This window comes from Bombina bombina, chromosome 9 (genome assembly GCF_027579735.1).
Source record: "Bombina bombina isolate aBomBom1 chromosome 9, aBomBom1.pri, whole genome shotgun sequence".
NCBI lineage: Eukaryota > Metazoa > Chordata > Amphibia > Anura > Bombinatoridae > Bombina > Bombina bombina.
The window spans coordinates 219,474,463-219,486,058 of record NC_069507.1 but is presented as its reverse complement, the minus strand read 5'-3'; the positions used below and the strand labels follow the sequence as shown (position 1 = coordinate 219,486,058).

The 11,596-nt window shown below is 36.3% G+C and overlaps 1 protein-coding gene across 6 annotated transcripts in view; it reads right to left on the bottom strand.

Annotated features, from left to right (window-relative positions):
- Positions 1 to 2,487: 2,487 nt before the first annotated feature.
- Positions 2,488 to 11,596, bottom strand: part of FGFR2 (fibroblast growth factor receptor 2) — a 157,447-nt gene continuing 148,338 nt past the window's right edge. For all 6 annotated transcript variants that reach the window (XM_053692646.1, XM_053692649.1, XM_053692647.1 and 3 more), the window contains 6 exons: positions 9,763 to 9,953; positions 8,597 to 8,719; positions 5,952 to 6,022; positions 4,878 to 5,015; positions 4,032 to 4,137; positions 2,488 to 3,653 (listed from right to left, as the gene is read on the bottom strand). In XM_053692646.1, coding sequence (XP_053548621.1) covers positions 3,486 to 3,653; positions 4,032 to 4,137; positions 4,878 to 5,015; positions 5,952 to 6,022; positions 8,597 to 8,719; positions 9,763 to 9,953 — 797 coding nt within the window. In that variant the 3' untranslated portion in view covers positions 2,488 to 3,485. The remainder of the gene's footprint in view (positions 3,654 to 4,031; positions 4,138 to 4,877; positions 5,016 to 5,951; positions 6,023 to 8,596; positions 8,720 to 9,762; positions 9,954 to 11,596) is intronic.

The following is an 11,596-nucleotide window of genomic DNA, read 5'->3' as shown; positions in this document are numbered from 1 at the left end:
AGCTGGCCTCAGCAAAGGAGATCAGATAAACTTTGCATTTAAAATGGAGAAAAGAAAATTCATTAGAAAATCCACACTTTTGCTAGCAAACAATATTCAGCTTTTCAATAACCATAATGATTACATTACTGGCATTATTCTAGTCGTATTTAGTGATGATTTCACAGTCTCTCATCTAAACAATATATTTTTATATTCTGTTGGTGGAGTAGTTTCATTTGGACTTTCCATGTTTTTTTTTAAATTCAGATAGAAGATGTAATGCTAAGAAACTTTTCAATGTACTTCTTTCTTTTGTTAAAAAGGATACCTAGGTAGGCCCGGGAGCAGAAATGCACTTCTGGGAGTAAGTTGGTGATTGGTGGCTATGCACATATGCCTCTTTTCATTGGATCACCAGATGTGTTCAGCTAGACCCCAGTAGTGCATTGATTCTCTGAAGTATTGCAGGGGGTTAAGCACACAGTTGTGCACAAGCTCCAACACAATTAGAAAATATTTCTTTTAGTGCTTTTATCTCCCTTTAAATGGACACCTTTTTTCTCTGGGTATTTTACTAAATGTTTATTTTTTATTTTGTTTAAACAGGCCTTTCTGTCTAGGATAAAATAACTTATTTTTTTTTCGTTGGTGGATGCACCTCTGTTCACCAATACAGCCAAGGTCTTTGTTAAGAGAAATAACTGCACAGTAAAACCAAAACTCAACTTTTCCCTACAGTATTTTTAGATTAATTGTTCATTGAACAGGGTTAATGTTAAAGCGACAGTCAAAACTAAACTTTCATGATTCAGATAGGGCATGTCATTTTAAACAACGTAACAATTTACTTTTATCATCCAATTTGCTTTGTTCTATTGGAATTCTTAGTTGAAAGCTAAATCTAGGTAGGCTCTTATGCTAATTTCTAAGCCCTTGAAGGCTGCCTCTTATCTGAATGCATTTGACAGTTTTTCAGTTAGACAGCGCTAGTTTGTGTGTGCCATATATATAGCATTGTGCTTACTGCAGTGGAGTTATTTAAGAGTCAAACTGATTGACTAAAATTCAAGTCTGTCAAAAGAACTGAGATAAGGGGGCAGTTTGCAGATGCTTAGATACAAGGTTATCACAGAGGTAAAAAGTGTATTACTATAACCGTGTTGGTTATGGAAAACTGGGGAATGGGTAATAAAGGGATTATCTTTTTAAACAATACAAAATCTAGAGTAGACTGTCCCTTTAAACAGTATAGGCCCTAGATCAGTGTTTCCCAACTCCAGTCCTAAGGACCCTTAACAGGCCAAATATTAATTAGATCTTAAGAGTACAAGTGAAATAATCAGCTGATGAGGTCACCTGTGCGCTAATAATCAGCCGATGGGTGAGCTGTCATCTGTGCTCTAATAATCAGCTGATGGGTTAGCTGTCACATGTGCGCTTATAATCAGCTGATGGGTGAGCTCATGGCGTCACATGTGCTCTAATAATCAGCCGATGGGTGAGCTGATGATGTCACCTGTGCTCTAATAATCAGCTGATGGGTAAGCTGTCACCTGTGCTCTAATAATCAGCTGATGGGTAAGCTGTCACCTGTGCGCTTATAATCAGCTGATGGGTAAGCTGTCACCTGTGCTCTAATAATCAGCTGATGGTAAGCTGTCACATGTGCGCTAATAATCAGCCGATGGGTGAGCTGATGACGTCACCTGTGCTCTAATAATCAGCTGATGGGTAAGCTGTCACCTGTGCACTAATAATCAGCTGATGGGTAAGCTGTCACATGTGCGCTAATAATCAGCCGATGGGTGAGCTGATGACGTCACCTGTGCTAATAATCAGCCAGTGGGTGAGCTGATGTCACCTGTGCTCTAATAATCAGCTGATGGGTAAGCTGTCACCTGTGCTCCAATAATCAGCTGATGGGTAAGATGTCACCTGTGCTCTAATAATTAGCTGATGGTAAGCTATAGTCACCTGTGCACTAGTTAAGATATGATGCAGACATGCTTTGCTTTGTTAGTTTCTTTTGCTGTAAAATTGCTTTGAAGAGTAATGAGGAAATGTACTTTAACCTGCAACATTCTACAAAGTGATTGTTTAGTACAGATCACATTGTCATTCCCATCTGTCCGTGATTGGAAACTGCAAAGAAGACAAGGTACATGGATTCTACCAGACATATCACTGAACTGCTCTTGATTTACAAAGTCCTGTAAACTGTAACAAAAGAACAGTGATTAACAGCCAAGTATGCTCTAACTACTGTATTAAGTATTTGTCATCAAGCCTAAGAATCTCCCATTTCCGTTCACACCACATTTTTGTAAGAAAGTACATTTGTCTGGGCCTATAGCAGCATAAAACCACTGTTTTTGCTTGTATGTAATATTACATCAATTTTTTAGGAGAACGATATACCCGATATTCAAGAAATTCCAGTTCTGTCCGCTAGCATTTTACAGATATCTTTGCAGCACACATATAATACAATAGCGACAAAATGCATTTCACGGAGTACCAAAACATTTTTATTTACAAATTCAGGTTATTTTTGTTTTCATTTACAAAACTTACACTCCCATTTGCATTGGAAAGAAATAGACTATTTTTTTTTAATAAGACTCTTTCCATTTCTGATTCAATAGCATAAATAGCATATAAATCTTTTTACAATAAGGACTAAGTAGCTTTTGTCTTTTGACACAGTACCACTGCTTTTAATCCATAACTCTCACATACTTGACACCAGAGCTGTTAAAAATGCAATTATTCAATAACGAATCACTGATCTCAGGGTGCAAAAGGGACTAATAAATAATAATGGGACATAATAAAAAAAAGGATATCTTCTTTAAACGCAGTGTACACATTGAGATTCCACATTTCCTTTGTTAGTTCAAAACGGAACGCAAAATCTCGTTACTAAAACCGTTCCCTGCCGGAGACGTCCTGGACACAATACGGCATGGAAGGGATTTTGTGTGTGTGTGTTTTTTTTTTTTTTTTTTTGTTTTTTTTTTTTAATTTTTCAAAATCAATACAAAAAATAATTCATTGTAAATATATAATATATATTTATAAAATATTTGGAATATATTTACATTTGTAGTCAGAAGCAACAATGTGCCCTGGTAAAGGAGTGATAAGAATAAGGAGTGCTCAAAATATTACAAAATTAACAATAAAGGCAAGTAATCTCATTAGCCTTGAGTCCGAGAGAAGCCATCCTTTAGTGATGGAGGAATCTGATTTAACACAAATAAAATATTCTCCTGTCTCCCATTAGCAAAGCACGTTATCCAGGCTGTCACTGTGCATAGCTTTGCCAGCTGTGATCTGTGTTCAGCTCCTGCCATTTGATGCCCACGCCTGGTGTAGCGGGATAAGTACGTTCGGGTCTGCCCACTCTGTTCTCTTCCACGGAAGTCTCTATTCCCCTGCGTTCTGCAGAAAATGCCAAGTTAGTCAACAGTTTTTTAAGGGGCTGCAGAACGCAGGGTTCCTCATGTTTTCACACTGCCATTTACGTGCTGGAATTTGGGGAGGCAGGGATCATGGGGTGTTGGGTCAGGTGAAAACACAGAGTCATCACCGGAGGAAGAAGCAGAACATGAAGAGTCTGGAAAGTTTGGGGAATACTGTTCCAAAGGGGCACTGAGGTCCAGGTATTCCTGCACAAGACAGAAAATACAAAGTGAATAAACAAATTCTTGGGAAAGAAATGAGTACATGGTCCTTAGTCCATAAATAAATAACCAGGTCTTTCGAGGCTTGTGCCCAATTGTCTACTTTAAATGCCTAAACACTATTACTGGGAAATAAACAATAATGACATCTTAATACTACAGGGATATTTCTAATGGACAGCGCTGCGGAAAATGCTGGCGCTTCACAAATAAAGCATAATAATAATATAATATAAGACCACAATCTTCTAAATACTCATAAACCGAGAGCAAAGAATCCTGTTTCGTTAAATACAGCACTTATGTATAAAACTTGATAAGTTCCAGTAGATCATTAGTGTCACATAAATGGATTCAACTGACCTCGTTGGTTGTTAATGTGAGGATTCGATCCAAATCTTCCACCAGTTGTTTGAAGGTGGGTCTTTGTGAAGGTACAGCGTGCCAGCAATCCCTCATCATCAAATACCTGACAAGACCACACACAAGAGAGTTTAGACATGGGATGCAGTAATTAAGTAACTTAGCTCCTATTTATCTCCGTATTCTTCCTTGTTGAAACTTAGTTCCCTACATTGAGAGCATACTGAGGTATTCCGACTCTATAGTAACGGTATTTGCGACAATGATATGCGTATAATGCTCAAGACACTCTTGGGCCTATTTAAGTATGCTCTCAATGAACAGAGATACGTTTTAACAAAGGATACTGAGGGAGAAAGGAAATTTTGCTAACAGATGTAAACTGGAATTATAAAAGTTTTATTTTGTCTGTTTAAATTATCATATAACGGTGAGATATACTGCAAAGATTAACAGTATCAGAATCTAAGCAAATATAATGACAATGCAGAGAGACTATCACACAGCTTTGTAGGATTACCACAAATAATGACAAAACATAAGAGACAATGTACTCTGGCACGCAGCTGATAAAAGTTAATTGTATAAAGTTCCTGCAGGAACACTGTTTAAAATGTGCTGGGTTCTCTCACTGGGAGGTTGATTTCTTGCGCTGCCCCTTGTTTGCATACTTTTATTTTTTTTTAATACTATTACTGCAGTATTAAAATTTTCATTATAGGTGGCAGTTTCAACAGACAAAAGCAGCTACTGTATCTTTAAAATGACAAAATAAATTTAAAGGAGCTAAATGTAAACAATTTAAACACATTTTACAGTACAGTGTCCCTTTAAGAAGATACTTACAGTTCATTGGTGCAGTTGGCTGGCTTGTCCATCCGATGTCCCTCTTTAAGCAGCTTGAAAAGTTCCTCTACAGGTATCCCAGGGTAAGGCGACCCACCAAGGGTGAAAATCTCCCACATCAGCACACCAAACGACCAGCTGTTAAATATCAAGTTAATATAAAATTAAACTATAGGAGAGAGATATAATACTACTATTATATTAATCACTACTATTTTTATACTTGGTAGTGGTTTGTCTTTGTATAACCAATAAAAATGTAGATTGAACGGATCGGTAGAGATTCCAAATGCACAACATTTGCATTTTCTGTCGAGTTACAATACTAAATAGCTTTGATATTATAGATCAGCATGAAAAATGTCAAAGGGACATTATACACTAGATTTTTCTTTGAAATAAATATTTGTAGATGATCCATTTATATAGCCCATCTGGGAGTGTCTATGTAACAATGTACAGTTTTGCTGATTTTTAAATAACATTATGCTGATTTTCAGACTCCTAACCAAGCCCCAATGTTTGAGATGTATACCGATGTATAGAGACTTCAGATTGCTTCTGTTTGTGTAATGGGTCTTTTCATATACAGGGGAGAGGGAGCCTCTGCACTTCCTGCTTTCTCAGCCAATTTCAGTGGATGTCCCAGCCTAACCTCATCAACAGTGCTAAACTATGAGCTTCTAAGTAAGTTGTTAAAAGGTTTTATACTGGATGTTTATATCAGTTCTTCACTATAGCAGTATCTATTACATGCAGTTAAATGAAAATTGGTGTATACTGTCGCTTTAACTGTTGCTCTTTAATATGAAAAAGGTGGTTTTGTTTGTTAAAAGATCCTCTTACCTATAAAATGACAACAAAAATGTCTGCTGACCAAAAAACACACTAACTGTAAGACCAACATATTGTGCCACTCAGCATTATATATGAGACAGCACTGTAAGAAGAGCCTAACTTAGGGCGATTATACATCTGAAAACCAAATATAGTTGTCACATTTTTGTTGGGGTACAATTTCTTTTTAAAACTCTGCGCTTTATGTACAAGATCCAGGCATCAGAATTAACTTACACATCACTCTGATGAGTGTAAACTCTGTCGAACAAAGCTTCAGGAGCCATCCACTTGACAGGAAGTCGTCCCTGCAAAACGCACAAAACCAACAAACAACAGATCATAAACAGCACAAAACCGCAGAGCAGAAAGCGGAAAGAAAGGAGGGCACTTGATTGACAGGTTATTAAAAGGGATGTGAAACCCAAAAATGTTATTTTGTCAATTATTTTTTTCCAATTTACTTTTTATTGTCAAATTGGCTTTGTTCCCATGGTACTGTTTGTTGAAAAAATACTTAGTAGGTAGGAATCTGGAGCACTACATGGCAGGAAATAGTGCTGCCCTCTAGTCTTGCATATGGATAACATTCTTACAAAACTGCTGCCATATAGTGCTCTAGACACGTGCATGCTCCTGAGTTTACCTCCCTGCTTTTTAACAAAAGATACCAAGAGAACAAAAAAAATGATAATAGAAGTAAATTAGAAAGTTGTTTAAAATCACATGTTCTATCTGAATTATGAAATACATATTTTTGGTTTCACATCCCTTTAAATTACCTAATTTATTTTTTACATCTAAACTGTTAAAAATACACAAATATAAGATGCAGAATTTTAAAATTGATGGGTGTTTAGAAATGACATAGAAAGGTCCTAAAAATGGCCAGAAATAAGGGCATTGCTGCCGCCATGTCTAAAGCAAATCTCTAACATTAAAGGGACAGTATACAGTAAAATAGTTTTTCCCTTAAAGGGACAGTCAAGTCCATTAAAAAAGTTCATGATTCAAATAGGGCATGCAGTTTTAAACATCTTTCCAGTTTACTTTTATCACCAATTTTGCTTCTTTCTCTTGATATTCTTAGTTGAAAGCTAAACCTAGGAGGTTCATATGCTATTTTCTTAGACCTTGAAGGCCGCCTCTAAGCTCAATATATTTTGACCGTTTTTCACCACTAGAGGGCGTTAGTTCATGTGTGTCATATAGATAGCATTGAGCTCACACACGTGAATTTACAGAGGAGCCAGCACTGATTGGCTAAAATACAAGTCTGTCAAAAAAACTGAAATAAGGGGGCAGTCTGCAGAGGCTTAGATACAAGGTAATTACAAAGGTAAAACGTGTATTTTAAGAACTGTGTTGGTTTTGCAAAACTGGGCAATGGGTAATAAAGGGATTATCTATCTTTTTAAACAACAACAATTCTGGTGTTGACTGTCCCTTTAATGCGTTTCCAATGACTTTGTATACCAGCTGCAGAGTATAAAATGTATGAGAAATGTCTTCTTATGGTTTATTTTTGTATATGAAATAGATTTTTCTTGTTCTTTTTAAACCACCACTCAATAAAATAGGTTGTTCTTGCAGGGAAATCAGATCTCTTTATTTTATCACTTTCTCTGCACACACACATTTGTCTTTATATTATCTGGCTGTTTACCACAGCCCAATAGTAAGAGAAAAGAAATGAAAATTGTATCTAATCCCCCACTGGGAGTGTAATATATTCTGATGGCTATGTTTATAAAGCTTCTCTAAATCCAATATTTAAAGGGATATGAAACCCAAAACAAATTATTTCATGATTTAGACAGAGCATACAATTTTAAATAACTTTCCAATTTACTTCTATTTCATTTACTTTATTCTCTGCTGAAAGGTTTATATAGGAAAGCTCAAGAGCAGCAATGAACCTAGGTTCTAGGTGCTGATTGGTGGCTGCATATATATATATATATATATATATATCAATTGTCATTGGCTCACCCATTTGTTCAGTTAGAAAACAGTAATGCATTGCTGCTTCTTCAACAAATGATACCAAAATAATGAAGTAAATTTGATACTAGAAGTAAATTGGAAAGTTGTTTAATATTGTATGTTGGGTTTCATGTCCCTTTAAAGGGACAGTCTAGGCCAAAATAAACTTTCATGATTCAGAGCATGTAATTTTAAACAATTTTCCAATTTACTTTTATCACCAATTTTGCTTTGTTCTCTTGGTATTCTTAGTTGAAAGCTTAACCTAGGAGGTTCATATGCTAATTTCTTAGACCTTGAAGCCCACCTCTTTCAGATTGCATTTTAACAGTTTTTCACCACTAGAGGGTGTTAGTTCACATATTTCATATAGATAACACTGTGCTCGCGCACGTGAAGTAATCTGGGAGCAGGCACTGATTGGCTAGACTGCAAGTCTGTCAAAAGAACTGAAAAAAGGGGCAGTTTGCAGAGGCTTAGATACAAGATAATCACAGAGGTTAAAAGTATATTATTATAACTGTGTTGGTTATGCAAAACTGGGAAATGGGTAATAAAGGGATTATCTATCTTTTAAAACAATAAAAATTCTGGTGTAGACTGTCCCTTTAAGTATAGAAGCTTTCAGACAGTATAGGTAGGGATACCACTGGCAAAATCAACTACATCAAATGCTGAAAAAAGGCAAAGAATCTATTTGTAAACAATTTAATACAATCCAGCAGGTAAAATGGATCATTTGGGGAGAAAAGATTAGGGTAAATTTAAATGAGTGTAAACTAAACCAAATGGCTCCACCACCCCCTCCAAAGGTGACAGCATGACACATGGACAGATATAAAGTATCCGAGGGTCTGTACAGCTGATACCTGGCATAATATATAAAGAAGACTTACGTTTGTTGTTTTTTTATAATAATCAATGTTATTAACATCGCGCGCCAGGCCGAAGTCAGCGATCTTCATGACGTTACTCTCTGTGACCAGCACATTCCTGGCAGCGAGGTCCCGATGTATACACTAAATACAAAGAAACAAGATAAAGCACGGAACACTATACCCCATAGCAAAGCCAGACTTCAACTCTTTGTTAGCGCTAATCTACCCAAAATATCCAATGTGATCAAGTGCAACACTTAAACCCTTGGTTTTAAAAGGGCAGCATGAGCAATCTCAGGCATCCAAGGGTTTAATACACAAATTATTTACAAAATAAATAAAACATTCTTATATTGACATTAAATTAAAAATGTAATTCCCCATTAATGAATTCATTTAAAGGGACATGAAACCCACATTTTTCTTTCAGATAAAGAATACAATTTAAAAAAAAAGTTTCCAATTTGCATCTATTATCAAATTTGCTTTGTTCTCATGTTATTCTTTGATAAAGAGATATATGGGTAGGTAGCACGCACATGCCTGAAACACTACATGACAGGAAATAGTGCTGCCATTTAGTGCTCTTGCTAATGTATAAGATTGTTGCAAAACTGCTGTCATATAGTGCTGCAGACACGTGCACTCTCCTGAGCTTACTTTCCTGCTCTTCAACAAAGAATAACAACAACAAAAAACGAAGGAAATTTGATAATAGAAGTAAATTATAAAGTTGTTTAAAACTGTATGGTCTATCTGAACCATGAAAGATAAAACGTATGGGTTTATGTCCCTTTAATTAATTTTAAAAAGTAACTTTTTTTCTGTATCTAAAAAAGTATCTAAAAATTGTGTTTGTTCAATGCACTCTTGAAAGGCTGAAGCTCAAGATCTTAAAACTAACTTTTGCTGCAAAATGCTGCTGCAAATTTACTGACCTCGCTTCATACTATACTGTGATTGCTTAGAGCAGTGCACCAACTCATTTAAAACTAGCCTGAATTGGGGCCCACAACGGCAGAGTTGCGCATTTTGTATACAAGTCTTTAGCAATGGAGTGTTTGATTGGGAATTTATATAAAAAGTTGGCTTTAAGGTCCCTTTATTGACCTGTAAGTAGATAATGAGTTTGCAGTGCTATCGCCCAGTGTCCCTTTAACTGCACATGTACTTGCACCACCTACCTTTTGGGATGCTAGGTATTCCATGCCTCTGGCCAGTTGGTAGGTACACGATACCAAGTCCTTGAATGTCATTTGCTCTTCGGGGACCCTGTTGCCTTCATATGAATATTCCATCTCTATAGGACGCCGGACGCGGAGGAACTCACGCAGGTTCCCCTTGGCAGCATATTCTACAATGACATACAGACAGCCTGCAGGGAAACAATGAATAACCTGGATTAATATCTACTTGATAAATTACACAAACATCATGTTTAATCACAAAAGTTAAAATAATGAGTCAGTCATTCTATAACATTTGTTTCTCTTGAAAGGGACAGTCTAGTCCAAAATAAAAACTTTCATTATTCAGATAGAGAATGTAATTTTAAACAATTTTCCTTTTATCACCAATTTTGCTTTGTTCTCTTGGTATTCTTAGTTGAAAGCTCAACCTAGGAGGTTCATATGCTAATTTTAAAGCCCTTGAAGGCTGCCTCTTCTCTCAGGGCATTTTGACAGTTTTTCACCACTAGAGGATGTTAGTTCATGTGTGTCATATAGATAACACTGTGCTCATGCACGTGGAGTTCAAGTGAGCCAGCTCTGATTGGCTAAAATGGATGTCTGTCAAAAGATCTGAAATAAGGGGGCAGTTTGCAGAGGCTTAGATACAAGGTAATCACAGAGGTAAAAAGTGTATTTATAGAACTGTGCTGGTTGTGTAAAACTAGGGAATGGGTAATAAAGGGATTATTTATCTATTTAAACAATAAAAATTCTGGTGTAGACTGTCCCTTTAATGTGATCCCTATGGCTTGTTACACCAGCTGCAGAGTATTAACTGTATGGGAAATTGCTCGTATATGTTTATTTTTTGTATTTAATATAGCTGGTTTTGCTCATGGTAGCCACCATGCATTGTTCTTAAAAACATGACTTCATTCAAATGGGCTGAGTCTGCAGGAAGAGCAGGTCTGTTTATTTTATCTCTTTCTACACACAAAGGCCAATACTTAAAGTGAAAGTAAAGTATGAAGCACCTCCGTGCCGCAACACAAACTACGTATAAAAATAACTAGACTTTAATTATTATTTTTTTTTATATGATCGAATAAACTTATAATGGTACCTTTCAATCTGAATATTTATTTCACCGTCTCTCCGTCCGGATCCCAAATTTTTTTTTATTTAGAAATGACGAATATCATCTTTACTATTCTTATTGGTCCCCCAGTGGCGTCTTAATATCCTCACTTCACGCCCCCAACTTAAACTACTCATGCCCATTGTCCACAACAGGCAAACGCGATCGCAAATAGTTACATCGGATCAATTAGAATTTTATATTTTAACGCATGCGCAATGGATGTAGCTGCACGGGAGCGCGCACGGATGAACACGTAAGAGTGAGTGGAACCGCTCTTACTTGAAATATAGCTAGACGAGGAAATGAGCGCGGGGGGGGGGGGTTGGAGGAACATAAAAGATGGTACGGTCTAAAAATAGTAACTATATAAGAAATAATAATGAATTAAAAAAAAAAGTTAGCGACTGCATAGAGTGTTAAATGAGGAATCCATTACATTATTTGTTTGGGTGAACATTTACTTTAACTTTAAGCCAAAGAGCAAAACCAGCTATTTTAATTGCAACAATAAACCTAAAGGAGAAATTTCCAATATTATTTTTATTCTAAGCAGCTGGAATAAACAATCACTGGGGATGCAGGCATTACAGAACAGTGTCCCTCAAAGCAACAATAGTTAGCCGACAAAACATCCTTGTATAAATTAATTCTCAAGGTGCAAAAAAGTCAATTACAGATCAGCATAAAGTTTGTTCCATTAAACAT